This window comes from Squalius cephalus (assembly GCF_949319135.1).
Source record: "Squalius cephalus genome assembly, chromosome: 14".
NCBI classification, from domain to species: Eukaryota; Metazoa; Chordata; class Actinopteri; order Cypriniformes; family Leuciscidae; genus Squalius; species Squalius cephalus.
The window spans coordinates 20483766-20507670 of NC_137135.1; the positions used below are offsets into that span (position 1 = coordinate 20483766).

The 23905-nt window shown below is 39.1% G+C and overlaps 1 protein-coding gene across 1 annotated transcript; it reads right to left on the minus strand.

Moving 5' to 3' along the window:
• Positions 1-488: 488 nt before the first annotated feature.
• On the minus strand, positions 489-18640 carry inppl1b (inositol polyphosphate phosphatase-like 1b). Its single transcript, XM_079891755.1, has 27 exons — positions 17354-18640; positions 15094-15157; positions 13411-13549; positions 12753-12891; positions 12473-12613; positions 12263-12350; positions 11040-11129; positions 10813-10935; positions 10606-10720; positions 10413-10513; positions 10239-10341; positions 9946-10142; positions 9669-9786; positions 9426-9522; positions 8490-8628; positions 8170-8269; positions 7953-8041; positions 7693-7774; positions 5722-5808; positions 4846-4953; positions 4616-4704; positions 4419-4506; positions 4075-4230; positions 2908-2989; positions 1979-2786; positions 1745-1860; positions 489-1584 (listed from the first exon to the last, which is right to left on the minus strand). Exons 1-27 carry the CDS (start codon positions 17488-17490, stop codon positions 1491-1493), a joined length of 3690 nt encoding a protein of 1229 aa, XP_079747881.1. The 5' UTR covers positions 17491-18640; the 3' UTR covers positions 489-1490.
• Positions 18641-23905: the final 5265 nt, after the last annotated feature.

Here is a 23905-nt window from a genome sequence, read left to right on the forward strand (position 1 = left end):
AAAACGAAATAACTGCATGGACACAAATCGGGTCTGAACAGTTGCGATACACAATATGGACAGTCAATAATTTTAGATCAGATTCCAATCGGATACACAAATAATCGGATTTGGACTGACAGTGTGAACGTAGCCAATGTGGACGTCAATAATTTTAGATCAGATTCCAATTGGATATACAAATAATCAGATCTGGACTGATAGTATGAACGTAGCTTTAGACTGGTCTAGTTTCGTCCTGATGTGGTTTGAGCGATCGTATTTAAATCTGCCTCGACTGCGTTTACACACGGCCTTTTCACGATCGGATAGCAATCCGATCACAGAAAACGCATGAAGTGACCAGGTGTAAACAGGCCCTTTGATATTACATTACTACTAGCCTACCCCAATGCAAGCATAGTCCTCAAAGATCCTGTTTCTACAAACAACCTTCTGTACCATATTTGTTCAAGTTTAAAGATGATCAAATATCGACACTGAATAGTATTTGACATAGATTAAAAAAAAACTTTAATCACTTACAAAACCATCATTATAATCCAAAGATAATATTACATAATTTATCAAATTACAAATATACAAATGCAAATATAAAGCACTACTTGGCTAAAAAGAGGAAAGGACTGTGGAGGTGGGAGAATGCACTTAACATCAAGTTATGTCATAAATTAGAGCATAGCTTGCCTTAATAGTTTCATAGTTTGATAAGAATAAAAAGCAAATAAAATGGCATGTACACACTGAATTTTACAGTTTGTATTCAATCTCTGTGGAAAATCAGGTTACACTTTCAATGGTCAGAAAACAAATGTGAACAGTTATTATTATGTTACCTGATTTTGAAGGTAATATTTACAGTTGATCCAGCAATGTAAGACTACACTGGAAATCATAATGTTTGTTCAAGTAAGCATTCAACCTCCATGAGCTTATCTCCTTAAGTAAAGGGGAGAACAGCAATTAAATCCCTGGGGTAAACAGTAAAATAGGTATTCCTCTTAAAAGGACCAGCTGACTCCTTTAGCAAACAGTTGGTTTATGCACTAGTATATCTTCTCTTGTGAATAAATACAGGAACTAGGCTCAAAACAGGGATATAGGCAAGCTGTGTTAGTCACCTGACAAGGCACTGAACCACAAAGTAACATTTCACAACAAATGCTTAGATAAGACAAGGATATGACTTATATACACAGTATCTACGTATAAGTATCAAGACGCCCAACATAAACAATTAAAGATGTGTTTTAGTGATACATTTGTTTGGATTGTTAGAAGCATGTATTGGACTATAGTTTATTCCACACTGTATGTTTAGGACCACAGGGACAGAATGAACACTTGGTGTGATCAGCTTTATTATGAAAGGAATTAAATTTATAATACAAAGGAGAGTAAAAAAACATATGTATTAGGAATGCAAATATTGAACTTGTCATTGATAGTCTCCTAATATGACACCTGATAGTCTCTCAGGCTCTTTGTGTTCAGTCCCAGATCTTGGGAAGGTTCTCCAAGATTCTCCGTCGATGAGATGGGTTAGACACACCCGCTGTACACAGCTCCTCCTCTGTAATACCACTGCAGGACAAAAGAACAAACTTTTGGCAACGTATTTGTTCACAAAGCACCATTGCTGCTTAGAGTCATTAACTAAAGCACAAAGCAGTGAGAATAGAAGAAAATGAGGAAGACAATCTATTTAAAAATTTTCCCCACATCACATCAACATCAACCTTACCTGAAGTAATCAAGATCATCCCAACCATTGCGGCTGAGGTCCAGCGTGTAACGCTGCAAACCCAGAGTACTGAGCAGCTCCCGCACTGTTTCTGGGGCTCCATGTAAGACTGACACCTGCAGACACACATTGGCTTTGTATTTATCAAAGCTAAACCAGAAAGCTAATCCTAAAGTCCATATTTACATGGTTTACTGAACAACATAATCCATAACTGAAAACTACCCAGCTCACCTCTTTCTCCCAGCTGTAGTTTCTTTCATTAGCTAAACCATAATCATACCCATGATGCCTTTGCTGAGACGACATTTCATGAAATTGGTACTTTCTGTCTACTGGCTGAAAATCCACCTCACTTAGTGATTTAGCAATTTGGAGAGCTGTAAGTGAGTTGTCTCCTGAAGCTGTAGTTGGCTGCTCTACAATCCAGGGTACAGAGGATTCATGGGCGGGAACCCTTGTGGACACATAGGGGTTTAGCTTTGGTCCATTTTGCATTGGCATGGGCCTGCCTTGATGCAGCCTGTGATAGTCCTTTCTGACTTTTTCTTTTAGTGGTGTCTGTATGTCCCGGGAGAAAACAGAATGGTTCATGTAGGAGTTTGTGAGTTTTTTGACTGACAATACTGGACCCTGTCTCATATTGATCTTATGGGACTCTAACTGTAAAGATGGATTTGAGGAAGTGGTGTGTCTCTGATTTGGAGATGTATTAGGAACATCTGGACCTGGGAAAAGCTGATAAGAGGACGCAGTCAACGACAGTTCATTTTGAGTCTCACAAGATGGTTTATAGGGTGCTAAGGAGCCAGGAATATCAATCTCTGTGAAGTCGGATCTCCGAGCAGACCTTTTGCCATGGCTGTGACCTCCAGTCACTCTAGGGAGCTGTATCACGCTGTCTTTGGCCCGTACTAATTGTGATTCTTTGCTGGATGAGGGAATTTCTTCGACTCTCTGCAACACAGGCAACCCCTCAAAGATGAAGTATGCAGGATTGGTGTAGCTGTTTGGAGCTGCCATATACGGGGCTGATGGTGCTCTATAGTGGGAACATGAAGTGTAAGTCATCCAGTGGAAAAGGCTAGTGGAAGTGTGTGAATAAAAATGCTTTACCATAGATGAAGTAAACAATATTAGCTTAGGGCTCATTTTTAACTCACTGGGTGGGGAATGCACAGGACGAAGGGCGAGACAAATGGTCCTTCGTCATTTCCTTCTCATCCTTCTCAATACAGAGCCACTCTGTAATGTGCAGAAAACATGCATTGTGTCAAACTTTTTAAATTTTGTAGACGTCTGTGGCAGAGCCACTGGATGTTTTCTTACACCCGCCGCAATGCAGCGCCAAGCGCAATGCAAGTATTTTTTACTAGTTTCAGTCCGACGCAGTTATCATTTTCATGTCCTGCGCCACGTTGTTTAAATAGCAAATGCATTTGTGCCCATCTGTGCGCCTATGGGCGTGCTGGTCTGAAAACGAGGTGTGTTCTGATGCATTGTTGGCACGTTGCTATTTTGAGGCAACAGAAATAGACTGCGCAATATTTTTTTTTGTTATTTAAAGAGCGCGTTAGTAATGTGCGCCCATAGGCGGGTCCACAACGTGCGTACACTCTGCTTATTAAACACAAAGGGACCCACAGCAGCACACAAACATGCCAAATATTTAAAATAAAAGGATTACAATGTAAAAGATTATTATTGTGTACATAAAGATATGGTGGAATCCGACTTGTCCCGTAGATGGCCTGCTTGCGCATTTTTACGTTGCGCACAAGCAGTTCCGTTTGCGCTCTGGAGACGGCTTCGGCCTTTCCACTATCAAATTCCGTCATGTAAATAGCGAATCTGCCATGGCGAAAGTGCAACTGGCATTTAAAGGGAATGGGAGATGAGATTCTGATTGGTTTAACCCACGTAAATGATCCCAAAACACACCCATTACTCATTAACAGAATAGGGACAACCCTTTTAGACCATGCGCCTGGCGCGCCGACCATTTTTACCATCGTTAAACTAGCAAAAGTGGATTCGGACACGCCCTAAGTGAACTTGCGCCCTGCGCTTTAGACCATGCGCTTATATCGTTAAAATAGGGCCCCCTAATGTTTTGTGTGCATTACTTTAAGAGTCATATTTCAGTGAAGGTCAGGATGCATCTGGACAAGATCAGGCAGCAGGGAGCCAAAAGAGGAAGCCATGGTATATAGAAAAGTAAAAACAGATCCAAAACAGAGGAGGAACTAAAGCAGGAAGAAATTTAAGGGGAAAAGGTGTCCAGGGCATATTTTAAGAAGTGATATTGTAAGGCCATGTGGTTAAACTACCATAGACCCTTTCCCGGATCTTTCGGCGGTCTGGTGGTACATAGACCCTGATTCGTCCTCGAATAGAGCCCATCTCCTCTCCTCTGTGAGTCAAGCATGTCTCAAATGGATCCGATGATTTCCCTGTTACCGAGCGAAGAGGCACACAGCACTCGCCTGTAATGGCATAATTCCCATTATTTGATCAATATGACCAGAATGATTCAACAGCATTAAGGAGTTCAACAAAGTGCCAAAGAACAAAGTAAGTGTTATACTTTGTTATGAGGAAATGGTTTCTAAAAACCAAACCACTGTTTCAGAGAAATTTAATTTAAACAGACATGATGAGCTTGACCATTTACCATATGACTCAAAGCCATCACATGACTTCACAGACAACAGCAAGTGCTGATCCCGGAGATGCTCTAAATCTGAGAGAACTGGGTGGAACTGAGAAAAAGGAGAGGCAAAAGAGATATTTGATTTACCAACCAAAACTGTCAAATCCTTATTAATAGCTCCAAATGATCATACTGAGCCAAATGATCTCTATCACAACCTTGGGAAACTGTTTGGAAGACCAGCCAAGTTTGAGAAACCCTGGCACCTCACAGCACTGTGAGTCATTTTCGGCGGAACGGCGAGGCTCTAAACAGAAGGAGAAGCATAAAGTCATAAAAAAAGAACTGTCACAATTATCTCACAATCTCCTGACATTTCTAAAGGAAACAGACTAGCAACAAAGCATTGCATGATCTCTAGCCTGATTGCACAAAATATACCTTATACCTTCTAGACAGCGGGAGTGGAACTCGATGAAAAACTTGGCCTTGCTAGCTGTTTTCACTATGGCCTCAATCACCTCCAGCTCAATGCTGGCTCTCTCTGAACCCGAGTCTACATCCACAGAGATGGAAAAAAGGACTGTGACATGGATATATGATACTAAGTGAAACAGTAAACAAATATTCAAAAAAAAAAAAAAAAAACTTGTTCTGTTTTGATAGCTGCTGTGTATTTGTAAAAGGGACAGTTCACCTCACAAAATAAAATTCCTTTATCATTTATTCACCCTCAAGTGTTGCAAATGCCATAAGACTTTTGTTCATCTTCGAAACACAAATGAAGTTATTTTTAATCAAATGTGAGAGATTTCTGTCCCTCAATTGAAAGTCCATTACACTAAAACTTTGATGTGTCAAAAGGTTCATAAAGAGGTTGTAAAAGAACAGATTTAATTTAGGCTTTTATTCAATAAACACTGATCAAAGAACATACAACGAACACATCATAAATGGTAAATGAAAGCTAAAATGTGATTACTTGATGCGAGAACCACTGAGGTTTGTTCTGAGCTCTCAGGTTTTATTAAAATATTTTTATTTGTGTTTATAATATGGTTTGGAATGGCATAAGGGTGAGTAGCTAATGACAGAAATGTACTTTTTGGGTCCACTAACCCTTGTTTTTTAAAAGCTTAAATAGTTTTAGGGCTTTCTCATGTTGGTGCTGTTAAAATGAACCAGCCTTTTAGTGGTAAAGGGAAATGGTGGTTCCTTAATGAAATGCATGATCAGCAACCCTTAATATAACTCCTTGAGTTATGAAATGACCTAAAAGTCAAAACTTTCATTATCAGAGACACAAGCTGAAAAGACTCCATACCTGTTCTGGGAAACTGTGATATTACACCGACTTCAAAAGTTGCAAAAACAGGAGAGTGATCACTAGTGAAGATGTCGTCTGTGCATCCTGATGAACAGAACCAAACAATCAATTTTAAATATTTGTTTTATTACTACATGCATTTGTTGCCAGTTATGCCAGGTACACACTAGCCCTGATTTTCATTCGCCAGCAGTTTTGTGGAAATCGCCGACCAGTGCCTGAAAAGAGGCAAATCGGTGCTTATTCACATTGTTCACATTGCTTAATGTGTATTATCAAAGACGCAATCTGAGAGAAGTGCCAATCCATTGCGATGCCAGTGAGATATTTAGCGTGATAAATATCTGGACCTGTCTGCAACTCAGAGTCCTGCAGTGTGAAATGTATTCTGACTGGAAAATACATCGGCGACAACCTACAGCCAATGCAAGAGCAAGATACTGGGCAAGGGAAAGTTCAGGGGGAGAAGTCATAAACTGTCAGTCTTGTTTTGGTTCATGTTTCATGTCAGTCATGTTTCATTATTACATAAACCAGGAACAGAACATCAGCAAGCAACCATTCTCTCTCTTTTCCCATTATCCTGCATCACTGTTACAAGCTTTGATGTAAAAGCACCACGGTTCAGACCCAAATAATATAATCTGAACACAATTCAGCGTGGGCAGGGGGAGGGGAGAGCAAACAAACTAGGATTTGGACCAGGCAATCGAAGTGTGAAAGCACCCTTACAAGTGGACGATGGTAAATGCAGGTGTAAACAGGGTCTAAAACGTTTTGAGCTTGTCCACTTTCGTCCACATCCAGAGGTAGTCGAAAATGCATTCGACCAGAATGCTTTCGTTGTGTAGTCGCTCATGTGGTCAAATGCATTGAACAACCCCTCCAAAAAAACTATTCTCAGTCTACTGAGAATGCGTAAACATTATGGGAAGCGCACTAGCCAGACGAGATTTAAACTTTGTCGGCTGAAGACCCAAGTTTGGTATGGAGACGAAAAACGTACCAAGCGCAATGTTCTCTCGCCATTCCTGATTTCTAACACACACTCAAAGCGTTCGGTGTGGTCTTACGGCTATCAGAGCAAAAATGATAGCTTCTGTTCTCCTTGTGTTTTTCCCATCATCAAACTTATTTCATCAATTAGATCAAAAGATCTGAAAAAGCACATATATTTACCCACCCATAGATTGACCCTCCCCTCAAATAAATAAGGACATAAGTGGTTGTAAAGTGGGCAAAAGAGACTTAAAACACCAGGTGTAAACTGTCTCCCTCGTCCACCTGTGATCCCATCGATCAAAATGCATCTTAATATCAAGTGTTAGCAGGTCTTAGATTTCAATGGGCATGCCAAAAAGTCCTTCTGTGTCCATTCAACTCTATCATCTCTGTTCTTATCAACGCTTCCCCTTTTGTGGTACATGCTTACAAAATTCATTCAATTCTTAATGCTACAATTGGTATCTTAATGAGACTTCAGGCATACAAACCATCCTCTGAATTGCACATCAAATTCCCATCACATAAAATGCTGCCATTAAAAAACTTAATTAAAGCACTAATGTGAGGTAGTTATAAAATACTATGCATTTGGTCAGTGTTGGCTGTGATCATACACTGGCATAATATACGTGTGAGGCTTTCACTGAGGAGGCTGAATTCACATAATTAGAGCAGACAGACAGACAGGATATGACTCTGATCATGGACCACAGACTTACAATCATACCCAAAGTAAATATTTGCTGTGCAGAGTAGCTACACACAACTTATTCCAAAATGCTACAAAAATAGCAGTCCAATGTTTTAATCTCTCCCCTAAAGCTAAAGTGCAAACCAACAAAGGAGTTTGTCTAGCCACTTCATGTATTATTAATACATTGTACTGCACTAATGCTACATTATTCCTATTTTATATGATTTGACAAACACTTGAGAATAAGAAGTGAAAGAAATGAAATATACCATATGAGGTACAGGTTATGTGAGACTCTGGGTAGGACTTCCACAGAACTCTGTCACACCATGAGGGCCCATTGACTTGCACCTAAAGAAAGTTTATATAGTTAAAAACACAATTAGTACTTAAGATTAGTAATTGTAATCTGTGGTTGTCAAACATGATCATCCCAATCATATTACCGATGATTCATATGGCATTTAGAGTGTAAAAAGGTTTGAGCTATCAACTGAAGCAACAGAATAAATGAAATAGAAAGTCTTACCCCACTGGACTTGTATTTCTGCCACAGATAACAGTCTCTAGAACCACGTTCATACCGATAGGTGGGGGGAAACAAAATCTTCTCCTCCTCTTAACAGAGAGAGCAAGAAATAAAGTATCTGTTAATGCTTTTTTTGGCCCACATGCTGCTGTGTAACCTCGTTGATTGATTTCATGTGTGTTGTCCATGGGAGTGGAAGAGCAGCCGCTGTTCTTACTAAAGTTAAAAAAGGCCTTTCTTCTGTGCCGCTCTCTAGTCAATTGGTCTGCACACATCAGCTCCTCAAATTCTCGCTTTGAAACATGCTTCAGTATGTCCTGCAAAAGAGAGGCCTAGGTCAGGGAAAGCTGACCTTCAATGATATAAGTGAGTACTGTGAATACACAGAACAACATAGTACAACTCCAACTATGGAGTCTCCTTGGAGTAATGTTTAAATGGCTATAGATCACAGTTAATAAAAAGCAGTGAGCAGGAATAAGTAAAGCTGGAATGACTAATGTCTACACAGAAATAAAGCAGATTAAGCTGTGTAACCAGTGCATCCAGGTCCAGGCGGTAGTTGAGGTCTCCACACCAAAAGAGATGATTGAAACGAAGGCTAATGTCAAAAGTGCTGAGCTGCTTTTCACCAAGAGACAAAAGTCTGAGGATGTCTTGGAAGTTGTGGTTCCTCCTAAGAAAATAAAGAGGAACAGTGCAAAATAGACACGCTCACTTAAGCTGTCATTCAAAAGCTTGAGGTCAGAAATATTTTTTCCCAACGTTTTTGAAAAAAGTCTCATATGCTTACCAAGGCTAAATTAATTTGATCAAAACGACAATAAAAAAGTAATATTGTTTTAAACATTAAAATAAAATAAAAATTATTATTTGATGAACACAGAATGTTCAAAAGAAAAGCATTTATGCTGTTGTTATGACAATGTAAGTCTTTACTGTCACTTTTGATCAACTTAATGAGTCCTTGCTGAATAAAAGTATTAATTTCTTTAAAAAAAAGTTTAACTGAGCCCAAACTTTTAAACAGGAGTGCACAAGACATAGTAAACACAACGTCATCCGTTGCATAAACTGCTTAGACTTGTCTTAAAAGTTAGTCAATCTAATTGTATTCTTCAAGATAGCCATAATGGTTACATAAAAGTGTAGATTGGTCAAATTTGATGCTAAAAAGTGAATATTTCTCCACAAGTTTGTGTTCTGAATGACCTTAATGTCTGACAGGTTGTGATCCTTGTTTAGTAAATTATACCCAGTTTTTTCCTCTGAAACCATTTACAAAGTCAAAAAGTGTATGACACCATAATGTTTTAAAAACTCTTTAGATTTTGAAAGTCATATAGTGTATTCCATCCTGAAAGATACCAAATTTGGGCTGTTATGTGGTCTGCAATTTTTTTTTTCTGTTGAAGTGGTCTGCCACCTGAAAAAGTTTGAGATCCACCACTCTAAATATATGTGTGTGAGTACCTGAGTGCTTTATCACTACCAGAAGTCAGATGGCAGTTCACAAAGCCCATTGAGGTGCCGTTAAAGAGAAGAGAAACTCCTACTGCTCCCTTATTTCCTGTAACCACCAAGACAAAACAAATTATTCATCACTTGGTTTGTTTTCCTTGGCTACAAAATACAAAGGAGGTGAGAAAAGAGGGGAAAAGGAGAGTTAGTTCATTAGTGAGTGTGCTTGTTTGTTTTAAAAAAGAAGATTTGTACCAAGCGTGTTCCCCAGGCCAGTTTTTACACTAGCGGTGTTTACTTGACTGATGCATCCTTCATGCTCTGGTTTTACAAACACAGCCAGTCTGATATTCCAAAGGGACTGTACTGCCACCTACAGGAGGAAACACAAAACACACTCACAATCTCCTCTCACCATTGTAACACACTCAAATGTAATCTAATCAAATGAGTAATAGAGATACATGATCACTTAAGAAGAAGAAACACAGTGTTCTGGTCTATGAAGATTTAGATTTTTATAATGTTAGACCTGTTTGAAGTCGATGTTGGTTGCACTCCGAAGCGTGGCTCTGACGTGTTCAACCCACTCTCTCTCGCCCTGCGGGTTGTCCTGAGTGCCCACTGCATATATATCATGAGGCAGAGAGGCAATGGACTCATCTGGGGTGAGACCCAGACCACAGCAAGTAACCCAAGTCTGCAGTGAAGCAGGTGGTGGAGTGTCCCCTGCAGGCAAAATACAGATACAACAATAAAATATCTTGTTGCAGGTGTTGAAGCCATAATATATTTTATGACTAATTATATATTGTATATTGATACCCATATTCCAGGTGCCCACAAACACAGAGATGACATCAAGCTCAGACTGCTGAGAGTGAGCAGCTTTCATAAGCTGCAGCAGTCGACAGAAGGCTTCGCGCTTCTGGTGAAGAAACATCAGTACTTTAGATTTAGTACGTTTAAGGTAAGCCAATTCAAGTCTTGTCCCCTCACCTTTATGCTCTCAAACACCAGTTCTCTCGGTGGGTTGTGAAGACTGTCAACGACCATCTTCAGTTTGGCATGGCCTTTCTGAAACTTTACCAACTGCACGACTAAAACAAAAGCATTAGACGGCATTTAGCCTTGCATTACAATAATAATAGAGACTAAAGTAAGTAATGTTTTCAAGGCAAGGTTAACTCACTCCTGTTGTGTGTGACAGTCTCCACACCAAATGAGCCAGACTTCTTGTCAAATAGCAGCACTCCTGCATCTATGTCTACCGACACTGTTTGCCTGCCATACCTGACCACCTTGACCTTGACATTCAAACACATGCACATAAATAAATGCACACACTTTCATAATTAAAATATTAGCACTTTGAGGAAGAAAATAGACATTGTGCTACCTGAAAGCTGTGGACCGGATTGGGTCGGGCATGCTTTTTGTTAGCTGTTACTGCCTCAGGAGGAGTGGCTGATTGCAAAGATAAGTTGTGATTGGTTACAGCTTCTTGCAAAGCTTTGAGAACCTGAAAAAGACATGACATTGCTATCATTATTACAAGAAATTCAGAAAGTATGTGGTTTGTGTGTGCTTGTGCATGCTGTTTTTATATTTTATGTGTGTCTCTACCCTCTTCTCCAGAGAAGACAACAGGTTGCAGAGCGTAGTGAGCTTGTGAAGTAGATTATCCATGTTTTCTTCAGGACTCGTTCCTGTATTCTAATGAAGAGAGAGTTAATGAGAAAACAGGAATATATGAGGAAAAGATGGAGAAGCAGAGTATTAGACCTAAAATTTGCTTCCTGGAAGATACTGTTGTCTTTGCACTGCTAGCTCATGCAGAAATCACCTATACACAAGTCTAGGGTGCTGTGGTTTGTGCATTATGCTGCAATGTTGTGAGGTTGCAAAGGTGTTCTGGGTGGTTGCTATATAATTGTTTACTGGCAAAAGTCAAAAGAGCTCAAGGTTCCGATCTATGATATTCTGATCCCTAATAGGGTGTAAGCAACTGGTTCACAACCAGGGAGCAGGAGCCCACTTGGGGCCCTCAGAAAATGTTCAAAGGGCCGCAGGATGACTTAAAATGATTTAAATTTATATATTAATAATAATAACACAATTGTTTAACATTTATCAATATATTAATATAATATAACTTCATTGAAATGCTAAAAACATACAATCAGGATATACAGTAAACCATATCCTTTCCTCAAAACACAAAATAAATTGTCGTTAATTAATATAACACCCCCAGTTTCTGTTGATAAAAAAGTTTGAAAACAAGCAACTTTATCATAATTACAGTATAAATATCAGAGGGATTAATGAATACTGAATGAAAGTCAATGAATATTGTGTAGGATGATGGACTTTCGAATAAAAAATTTAGAGAACCATTGGTCTAAGGGATTTTTTCCACTAATTTAAACATCCACCAGCGAAAATAAGTCAGTCAGATCACTTAGAAAGGTAATCGGAAACCTTTCCTCAATGAGCTGCATGATTTAAGCAATTATTTATGTCTGTAGTACAAACTACAAAGGACAAATTATACACAAAATTTTAATATTTAGGGTAAGGGCTTTGTTCAGATCTCTAATAAGAAGTATGAGCAATGGTGATGTCTATCTTTGCAAAGACCAGTAAAGATCCCATTCCTGTTTGAACATATAATAAAACTTTGAATCTGTTGTTCTGGTTCCATATATCAGCCACACAGTGTGCAATCCTTTATAAAAATGTTGCGTATGAAGCAAACGTATTAAACTAAAGACATATAGGATTGATTAAAAATAGTAGCTTACTGTATTAGCCTTATGTATGTGTAAAACCAAAATGGGATGTACCTGCATTTTGGGAAAGGTGAGATGGCCGCTAGGATGATCAAACACTTTCGCCAAAGTCTCCAAACTAGACAGTGTCTGGTCAATCTCACTGTGATAAACAAATCAGGGAGAACGTTTTGCCAGGACATGTAACAGTCATTATTCAAATGTTCTTCTTTCAAATAATTGCAGCAGTGTGTGAAAGGACATGTGATGTTAGAGAAACAGCACCTGTGCAGACTGTCACATGCACGGCTGAGGATACACTGAAAGTGTTGAAGTCCTGACGCGCCCCCTTTCACATTCTCCAGGTCCTTACACACATTGCCATGCAGATACTCATCTAGTAATGGGATGATCTCGCAGCCTAAACTGCAGAGGTAAACATCGGTACAATGAGCTGTGAAAGTGGCAATAGTGTTCACACAGTTCTTTACAAGCACAGACAGTGTTTTGTGATGTGATCCAAAAGTTTGATATTGATCCATTGGTCAGGTGTGAATGAATGTACCTATTTGGGCGGAGCTCCTGAAGCCTCTGCAGAAGTAATTGAGGGGCTGCTGAACTGGAAGGTGGAGGGTAGCCTGCAGGGGACATTGCGCGTGGTGGAGGGGTGGCAAATGTTGAACCTGGCTTCTCATCGTCACCATCTTCAACGAGAAGACACCTGTATGTAAGCTTAAAAATTTGAATGTTGTGCCTGTGGGTAGAACTGTGTCACAGCAAAATATCACACAAAATATAATATTCACTTTGCTAACAGGGCTGCGGATTAAATGGTTGCAAATGCGAAAAAATAAATAAAATTGTGTCAGTCCTGCGTTTCATCAGTCAGCCGCGCACCACAGTATTTTCTGGAACAACAAACATAGCTTAAGCCATGATGTCCGATTCGCAAACAAATGACTCATTTGAACCGCTTCTTTTTAATGAACCAATCAAAAAAGATTTACGTAGCAGCCTCAAACTCATGGTTTGAGTTGGATTGTGAATCATTCACAGCTGCACTGTTACTGCGTTCACATCTGACTCCTTCAAATTGTGATTTTTCATTTATGTCCAATTCTAAATTATGAGCTTCTGAACAAACATCTTTATCAAAGTTTCTTGTATTTGTCAATTTTAAGAAGCGTCTGGAGTCCACTATGCATCCTATGCTTCCGTCTTACCTGAGCTCTCATCGTTGGGCTCTGATTCACGCATAACAGGGTAAAGCAAAGGGGCCACCAGACCTTTGTGAGGGTGTTGATACCCCACAACTAAATCGCCAAGAGTACGGAAACAATTCACCTGCACTCCCTGCGTGGCCTGAAATAAAAACACACACAACCCAACATATAAAAGCAAACAGATTCACAGATCAAATATACAGCAGGACAGCATGAGGATTTGAAATGTGCATTACAAAATGTCACAATTCTATCCTGATTAAGGGAGGTTGGAAAGGGAACAGTGGTGTAGTAAAAGATTGACAGGAATAATGGTATCATCAAAAGCATGAAAACATTTGTGACAAACTGTATATGATGAGAGATCCTAAACTTTTTAAAATCTTATACTTTTTTACTTTTTTGATCACAACCTTTAACATTTTATTTATATTTCAGAATTAGCAAACTTATTAAACTACAAATATTTGGAATTCTGACAGATTAGGGTCCAATATTAAGTTGCTTATTAGCTTGCATATTACTAGGATATTGGTTATTATAAAGCACATATTAATGCCTTATTCTGCATGACCATATTCTACATCCCTTAATCCTACCCAACTATCTTACTAACTATTAATAAGCAGTAATTAGGAGTTTATTGAGGCAAAAGTCATAGTTAATATTTAGTTAATGGTGAGAATTGGACCCTAATCTAAAGTGTGACTCTATATCCAGTAAACTAAAAAAGAAGACAGAAAATGCAGAATTGCTAGGTTTGCCACAACAAGAAGTTGGTCTAGGTAGGGTAACTCCCAAAACATTTAAGTTTTTCCGCTTTATGGACCAAAGATACAATTACATTATGATGCTCTCATTCTAGCGTCTGCCAAACTCTACATACCACAAACAGCCACTGGCCAGCTACCCACTGTGCAAACAAGGGCACACGCACACACACACTTAAACCATCAGGCATCATGACAAATAAAATAACCCGCTCTTTGAATGGCTTTTTTTAGAAGCTTGTATTTTCAAAGTATGGTCAATGAAGCCATTTTGGCAAAAACGTTCAATTATTTCCCCTAAAATCTCTATATAGCAGAATGTTTTCCTTCCAAGAGTGCAGCTCTTGAAAAGCGATTAAAAGAAATCAGACACTGGAAGGGGGAGAAATTTCAGAAAATTATCCTGTTTTACAATAGAAATACTTAAAGAACACTTAAACAACTTATGAGTTGTGTCTGTGTTTTTGTATTAATTCTGTGCTTTAGGAAACCGGCATTTTAAAGTCACCTTTAAAAACACTAACACTTTTGGAAGAGTGTTTCTACATGAAACAGACCAACATGCCTTATCCATGCAGTAAAGAACTAGTACAAAAGACCCACAATGCATCTAGCACTGCTGCATGCATATTTTAATCTCCATACAGACAGACAAACCCATTCCAGTCATTCTTCACTGGATCTGAAGCGTGGGTGCTGGAGGAATGTGTGTGAAACATTTTATTGACAGCAATGCCACTGAGGTCATTTTGAAACCACGTAGCTTTATGCTTCTAGACAGCAGACAAGACTGCTTCTCTTTTTTTATACTTCTTTAAGAAGTGAAAGTAACAATGAATGTCAAGCAATTTGCATGTGAAATTTAAAAGGTAATCCTGCCAGGATATGATTTGCAGACCCGTTGTCTTCTCACCTGCACAGCCAATAATCCATCTGCATCGGGGAGGATCCGGTATGTATGAACATGTCGCTGGAATCTATGTACAAAACAGACAGACTGTTGAATCAAAGACAATACAGTAAAATAAATATTCTTTAAGCCATTGTTCACCCAAAAATGAACATTCATGTATATCAAAATGCAGTGACTGTCTTCCTCCTATGGAGCACAAAAGGAAACATTGGGCAGGATGTTTGCTGCTCTTTACCATACAATGAAAGTGAATGGTACCATGACTGTCAAGCTAGACTTTCAGTGATTAGCAACCTAAATGACAGTATATTTGTCACACAAAGCTATCATATGGCTTCATAAGACTTTAAAATTAGTGCACAAGTTCTATGGACCACATTCATAGTGCTTTTGGGCTTTTATAGTGCATTTATAGTGCTTTTTCTTTTTTAGGATTTCGACAGCTTGTACAGAAGACAGCAGCTCATGACATTCTGCTAAACTTCTCAATTGGTGTTTAGCAGAAGAAAGAAAGTCATACAAGTTTGGAACAATATGAGGGTGAGTAAATGATGACAGAATTTTGTTGGATAAAGAATAATATTTTCTGCAATTATTCACCTGTGACCACATAAATAGGTTTTTAGTTTCATTAAGCTATTCTGAATATAAATTGTTATATTTTTGTGTTTTCATTCAAAAAATTAATTCATTGATTCACCCTCACGTCGTTACAAACCTATAAGAAACTTTTTTTCTTTTGTGGAACGCAAAAGAAGATATTTTGAGAAATGCCTCAGAAGAAAGAAGAAAGTAAATGATGACGAAATAAAATAATTTTTCTCTTATCTTCTTAAGTTCTTATCTTCAGTAAAACTCTCTCAGAAACATCTTATCAAAGAAATATGTAAACTGTTCTATATCACCATAAAGTTCATCAGCTTTAAATCAACATTTTCAATGACAATTAAATATCTTGTTCTGATAGAAATTCAGCTATGGTACAGATCGTGTGGTACAAATAAATGAGTCATTGTGTGGCTTAATGAAACAAAGCGTGCACACTGGACATTAATGTTTTCCATGGTCACCATGGGATTATAAATTATGAAAGTAGGGTAAAACCTCATTAATACCATATGCAAAACCACAGTAAAATAAAGTTCCACCTGTTAATGTGGTCACATCATGTGACATTGTATGTCAAATCATACAAGATCATATTTCTGTGCCCATCAGAGGTTAGATAAACCACAATTTGTGCTCATTCACATTTGGCCACAGAACCCAGAACCCAGGGTTCTGAACCCAGAACACATATTTAACCAAGCCCAATGAAGACAATTAGAAACCTCATTGTTTCTAGGTAATCTAAAACAAGAGAAAAAAAAAACAGAGAGGAAGTTGGCTGTGACTGTGTGATTAGACGATTTGCATGTGAACTGTTTCAGAGAGAAGAGATGAGGTAGAGACCAAGGGAAAGAATGAACCAGAGTCAGACAACGAGCAAAAAAAGAGAATAAATGAGAGAGAATGAAAGAAAGAAAGTAGGGAGAGCAGTTGAAGCTGGAGGGCTCAGCCTTCAGGAATGTGTCTGGCTGTGGGCTGCAGTAGAGAGAGAGCAGTGCGGTCACTGGAGCCTATTCCCTCCTGCAGGGGCCAGAGACAGGAGGAAAACAGGGGAAACTGAGGCCTGAACAAAGCTGACCAAGTGGGGCCTATAGGGCTGCTGTAGACTGAGTCTCGTCTCCTGGAGCTCATATGCATTGAGATAGACAGCACTAAACAATCTGAAAGGTCTTGCCAAAATTCTGCTAAAACCTGATGGGGAAGGCAGACACATGGCTGTAAAATCCATCTCACAAGCACAGACTAAAGAAAAGGGCTTATAGCTCTTCTTGACAATACCTTGTAACTATTGCGATTTATATGAAATTGTCAGTGTGCATCACCCGGAAGTGCTGCGGATAGACATCTGGGTGTGGTACCAAACTCATTCTGGGTGAATTCATTGAATTGCTAGGAAATGCGTGACAAATAAAAACAATATGTGTTCTAAAATCAGCTCAAAATATCAACCATGTCTGATATCCTCTGACTGGATTGAATCATAGTCTGATGCTTATAAAAATTAAGCCTGTGCCAATCACTATGTGATTTTCTCTCAACCTGCAATCTGCAAACTGACTCTGACTTTTGGCAACCAGCGTCGACTCATCAGACAGTAAATCTATAGGCAAAAGTCGTGTAGTGTATTCCAGCATTAAGGTGTTGTACTTACAGCAGACACAAGGCATAGGCTCCAGGCACAGATTCGCTGTCCCTCACCAAGAAGCTTCCATCTCTCCCAGCACGGGCCAGCAGCTCTTCGGCTTGCACGCGGCTGATGTCCCGATGGTACCAAGTCGCTGCTGTCATGGTGCTTTCAAAAGAGTGTTCTAGCAGAGTGTCCGACAGTCTAATTTTCAACAAACAGGTTTGAATCTGACCTGTTGAATACAAGTTAGGTGAAAGATCTCATGCTGTTGCTGTTGATCTCCAGTGATGCTAAAACCGGAGGTCCACACTGTCATCAGAAGCTGAGCATGAGTCAGATTCAGCAGCATTACAGCCTCAAAAAACCTTCTTGTTTACACTGTCTAATAAGTTTTCCCTCCCATGAGCATGTGCATTTCAAAGGCAGGATGCGTATTTGGCCAGAGGGCAGATCCAGGACCGGCCTCCTCCTCTTGTGAGTTGTTCTGACTCCACTTGTGAGAGCTCATGACAGAGCGCCCATACACATGCTGCTCACCCCCTGACAAAAGCTTCCTATTGTCTGGCAGCGAACATCCTCTGTGTAAACTCATCCAAGAAGAGGAACCAAGAGTAAAGAAAAAGCACCAGCTCCAGACTGTGCAGATATGAAAAGGCAGTGTAGTAGGAGCCTACCACCACAAATTCAAATACTTTTGCACTCGGTTGGTTTCGCCTTATAAGGGCAAGGCAACACCCCTCTGAGAACTTCAGCTGATGTCTGCAAACTCCAGTAAAGGATAGTTAACTACAACCAGAGGTTGGCCAACAAGCTTTAGGGAAAGAACCAGACCTGCACTCCATACGCAAAGATGATTGTGAAGGGAAAACCATGAGGGTCGTCACGCAGAAGTAAAATCGGAATGTATGGACCCTCGGCAAATGGAAGGAAGTGCTTCACAGCTCCAGATGGCAGAGGAGGAAGAAAGAGCAGAAAAAAATGAAAACACTAACCTGAATTCCTCTAAGTGACCTCACATCATTGGTGGTGCATGAACCTGAACACAGCACTTTAGGAACTTTCACTCTCTTTCTATCCTTCCCGGTGAACTTCAGAAAACGCCATCCCATCCCATTCACAATAACATTGTAACTAAATCATGGTCACATGCTTTGAATCGGTCTCTACAGTTCTCTCCCGGTCATATGCTCACAGCTTCAGATAATCTAGGTTACTGTGCTACTCTTCCAGTTGTTTTTCTCTCACTCCCTCACTGGCTTCCCAGCTCTCTCTCTTCCTCGAGCCTCTCTCTTCGTCTCCCTCTCTCTGTCCAGGAAGTGAAGAACACAAGCTCCACCATATGGATACGATCATCCCCCTTTCTCTGCGTCTCTTGTTTTGTTCTTCTCCTCCTCCTGCCCTCTTTTTCTTCGCTCTTTCTGTTTCCAGCTGCCTGACTAACACCATCCCTCATTGCTCAGCAAAAACAGTCTTCAAACCTCTCCACCACACACAAATAGAGAACTCCACCCCCAAATCTCTGTATGTTGTGAGTGGGCTATAAAAAGTCATTGTTTTTCCACCATTAAGTAGCTATGAAGGAAGTAAAGCGGTCCCAAGAAGTTTCTACCGCACCCTTTATCCGTAGTGTTGTCTGTTCAGTGTTTTGGAAATAGACCACAAGGTCATATGAAGGTACAGGTTTTTGAACATGCTGGAGTATTCAGAGGTACCAGCATTTAGTGCCAACAGCACCTCCGTTGTGAAGCACTGATGAAGACAAATGATAATGGAATGTAAATAATCTCTATTTTTATCCCCATAAATATTTAAACCAAGTTGCACACTTTTCCATCTCAGCTCTGTTGTGGATTTCTGGTTCTGATATGCATTCAAATTTCGCATTTAAAGGCTGTTCGCAACCTACTGTACTTTCATAATGTAATTATTGTATTAATTGCAAATTGATGGATGGTGAAAAGAATGGAGCCATTGAATGTGAATTTGTAAAACATTGCCTAAATGGCTATTTAGGATAGGATAACATTATCAAATAGCCTACGTGATGTCAGCAGAAAAAGAAGCGTCACTTCAGAGGATGAGCAATTTACATGATTACAAAACCAAACTTTTTCCTTTTGGAATAACGTGCACTGATGAACTGTTCATAATAAGACAACTGTGGGATGTGCATTAAGAAAGTAAACAGGGTCATTTTGAATTCTTGTTGACTTCACTGTGAATATGTTGCATTCCCTTGCAGTGCTTAGGCTCCATTCACACTGCAAAAAAAAATCCTCTTATTGAGTAGGCATTTATCTTATTTACTTTTCTTGATAAAATACCTAAAAACCCTTAAAGCTAAATACACTTACTTTACATAAAATTTCAAGACTTGTTTTCACTGACTACATACAAAAAATATAGTTTGTCTTGCTGCACCCTCAGATCTTTTCACTTTTTTTACTTGTTCATACAACCATCTTCACTTAAAACAAGTGAAGAAATCTGCCAATGCTGTAAGACTAAATATGCTTGTATTAAAGATACATTCTCTTAATATCTTACGCAATGTTGCTTCTCAAGCAAATTGATCTCCTTTGAAGAATTTTTTTATATTTTTAATAAAAAGATTGATGTTTTTAGTGTACGCCTGGTATCAATATCTGTCTGTGATCCAAAATACATTAGATATGTGATCATGGATAACTGAGGGTCACATAGTTGGACCTGACAGTTTTTCTGTTCTTTTCTGAAGGTACAGTCCATCCAATTACCCCCTGGGTCATGTTTACAAAACACACAATGGATTACAGTCCATCTCTAACCCAGGCTAAGCCATCAAAGACATACAGTTACTGAATGTGTTGCTTCTATTCCACCTGAGGGAAAAATTGGCTTTTGTTAGCACCGAACACAGGCAAATAACTGTTTCCAGACTTTTTACTTGGCAAACATACACTATTTAGATAGATTATGCCCTAAACCGCATGCTAAAACTCTCCAATCCTAGCATAAGCAGAGCTTGAGATTAATTTTAATCACATTAATTTTTGACTGCATTGGCCGCTAATTCAGAGTAAACCATTAAGACCTGCAAAGATCAGACAAGCAAAGAGCATTACCTGCTTATTCCAAAGTATTATGAGAAACAAACAGGTGATGGAAGAGGATTTGCTCTCTCTAAAGATAGATCCCTGGTGTTTAAATAGAAATTTGTTGCTATTTAAATTGCTTGTTTAATTTGAAAACCCCTCATGAAAATAGTAGTACAATATATAGTATGGTCTAGTAGTCTAGTTTCTAATTGAGTTTTAAAAAGTGAGTAGTGAGTACTAAAATAAATGTTAGAATTCTGAGATCAACTCAAGAGACAATTTTCTAGTGTTCGGGTATCCGAAACGGCGTTCTTACACCGTGAGGAGATAAGAAAAGGTCTAAGACATTAGGAAAGAGGATTACGTGTACAAGCCAAGCACATGCGCATTAACAAGCGGTCCTTTAAAGATAAACCAATTTGTTCTGTTTTACGGGCGGGGGGGGGGGGGGGGGGGGGGACACACAAAAATGATCTTACATTTTCTCAAATCAAACATGATTTCTTATTGAGTTTTAAATAACAGACTCCATGTCTGTACTCTCCAGATAAGTCATTTAAATGAGTCATATGGGGAGTGAGCGTTTGTGACTACAGGAAATGAAACCAAGATGTTTAGTTCTTAGTCAAAAGCTGAATTTGGTTGGGAAATTTAGTTGAGATGTGAACCTTAGTAAAAGTATATCTTAGTAAAAGGAGATAGCAAAGTCATGTGTTGTCACCTAGACCACCCGTTTTTAATATAAATTGGTTTGTACCAAAAACATAAGAAAGCCTCAGTAAACTTTTTTTTTTTTTTTACAACAAATTATATATTGATATTTTAAACTATCCTGATGTGGGAATTGGTAAAATATTGAAAATGTGACTTGTCTTATCTAAAGTAACTTGTTGTAATTGCTCTTTGTCAGGTGATATGTGCAGATGAGCACCTGTGCTTCTAGGTCATGTGACCACATTCAGATACAGCATGCAGTCTACAGACTGCCATTTTGAATTTGCCCTGAAGAAGGCCACAGAGGCCGAAACATGTTGGCATGTTTTTTAATGGATAGCCAAGTTTAAATAAAGGCTTTTTAAACTTATATTCCTTTTGAGTGCCTCAGAACCACTGGTTATTCGGGAAACATTTTGGATCTCCAAGCTGAAGAGCACCAGAGGAACACACCTCTCAAAACCCAAGTAGCACACCTAGTAACTCATTTGTGGAAATAAATTTAAAAAGTAACTTATGTGCCCTTTTCCTAAATGTAAATTCTTAATGAAATGTTTTTAAAGGTAACATTATGAATTTTGAACCATGTAAAAAATATACACTATATTGCCAAAAGTTATTGGAACACCCCTCCAAATCATTGAATTCAGGAGTTCCAATCACTTCCATGGCCACAGTTGTATAAAATCAAGCACATAAGCATGCAGACTGCTTCTACAAACATTTGTGAAAGAATGGGTCGCTCTCAGGAGCTCAGTGATTTCAAGCATGGTACTGTGATAGGTTGCCACCTGTGCAATAAGTCCATTCATGAAATTTCCTCACGATGGACGAGTCTGTTAAAGTTTGGTGGAGGGGGGATTATGGTGTGGGGTTGTTTTTCAGGGATTGGGCTTGGTCCCTTAGTTCCAGTGAAAGGAACTCTTAATGCTTCAGCATACCAAGACATTTTGGACAATTTCATGCTCCCAACTTTGTGGAAACAGTTTGGGGGTGGCCCCTTCCTGTTCCAACATGACTGCGCACCAGTGCACAGAGCAAGGTCCATAAAGACATGGATGAGCGAGTTTGGTGTGGAGGAACTTGACTGGTCTGCACAGAGTCCTGACCTCAACCCGATAGAACACCTTTGGGATAAATTAGACCGGAGACTGCGAGCCAGGCCTTCTCTTCTAGAAATGCACTTCTAGAAGAATGGCCAAAAAATTCCCATAAACACGCTCCTAAACCTTGTGGAAAGCCGTCCTAGAAGAGTTGAAGCTGTTATAGCTGAAAAGGGTGGGCCAACTCCAAATTGGCTATGGATTAAGAATGGGATGTCTTTAAAGTTCATGTGCATGTAAAGGCAGATGTCCCAAAACTTTTGGCAATATAGTGTATATATCCGGTTAGGGTATAGTCAGTAAGTCTAACTCTTACAGCTTATACTTGAAGTGTTTTAGAACTTAATTTGCTTATGCTGATGTGGAGGTCCACATATGTTTTGGAAAGTGTGGTAGTGAATGGCAGGGAAGTGCTTGGTGCTTGTGACCTCTGACCTTGTTCAGGCCAGCAGGGTTAGAGACATGAGCAGCTGTGTTTAAGGAGATCACATCTAACTGATGCCCTGTTGAACACACACACAATCAAAGTCAGCATGTGTAAAAGTGTCTATTAGAGTTAGCCCTGGTTATTTAGAAATTATTTACAGCTATATTATTCTTTTGTTTTAAGACTATTATTGTGCATTCAACTGACAAATGTGTTGATATACCTGATTTAAGTAATCATAGATTTCATATGATTAGCTAGTTGGTGACAGAGTTAACAGAGCATAATAGTAATAATAATAAAAAAAGACCTTAACATGCCACCCAAACAGAGATCACAAGCCTGATAACCTTAGACCATCTGTTACAGCAGGTGTGAGTTGTGGTAAGAACCAGGTCCCAGCCTGATCCTCTCTCTTTCATCCTCAGAAAATGGATTACATCGGTCGCTACTTCCATTAATAACAAAATTGTGTTTCTGTTCAATAACTTTTAATTACAAAACAATAATACCTTGTTATAATTGCATTTTGTTTTAACAAAACGTTTTTGTTTGGGGGAAAGTTGGGACCATAATGACAGATATTTGTGTTTTAGGAATGCTACACACCATATAAAACAACTAATAGCGACACCTAGTGGCATGGATGCAGTATCATACAAAAAAAAAAGTTTTTTTTTACATATATACTGTATATATTGTGTATGAATTTATTTATTTTTGATATTAGTTTCTCATTGTCAATTTCAGATAATTATCTCAAAGACATGTTGAGTGTCGTCGTGTATTGTTTTTGGCGCAAATACTGTAGTAACAGCCAATCAGCTGTTTGTACTATATGCCGCAGCCACAAATACAAATCCCCCTGAGGGTACAATGACAATGTCCCTTTAACTGCTTTTCTAAAATAGTCTCACACCCACTTCATTCTCTCTAAACCCTAGAAGACCAATGCCAAGAGAACCATTTGAATGTTTATGATACCATGGCAATGCAAGCAGAAGTTTTAAAGCAGAGTGTACATGATGCCTGTTCTTGCTCATCATCTAAAGATGAAAGTACTGTAGCCTATGTTGTGTTATGTTGTGAAGGCCTCATGACTTGGAAACTGAGGCCACGGTGAGTACATGCCCTAAATGCTATGTTAGAGGTGGAGCTCTATTATGAGAGATGTAACCGTATTATTACAATTCAGTCATCCCACCAAATGACCCCGAGGCTGGCACTCTCATTCATACCATGTACTTCTCAATAG

Excerpts from the sequence above, each read along its gene's own strand:
- inppl1b (XM_079891755.1), bottom strand. The coding sequence starts at position 17,490 with ATGACAGCAGCGACTTGGTACCATCGGGACATCAGCCGCGTGCAAGCC. Across the intron at positions 12,351-12,472 it reads GCATGTGACAGTCTGCACAG|TGAGATTGACCAGACACTGT; the intron begins GTGCTGTTTCTC and ends TGTTTATCACAG. Across the intron at positions 8,042-8,169 it reads AAAGGCCTTTTTTAACTTTA|AGGAGGAGAAGATTTTGTTT; the intron begins GTAAGAACAGCG and ends CTCTCTGTTAAG.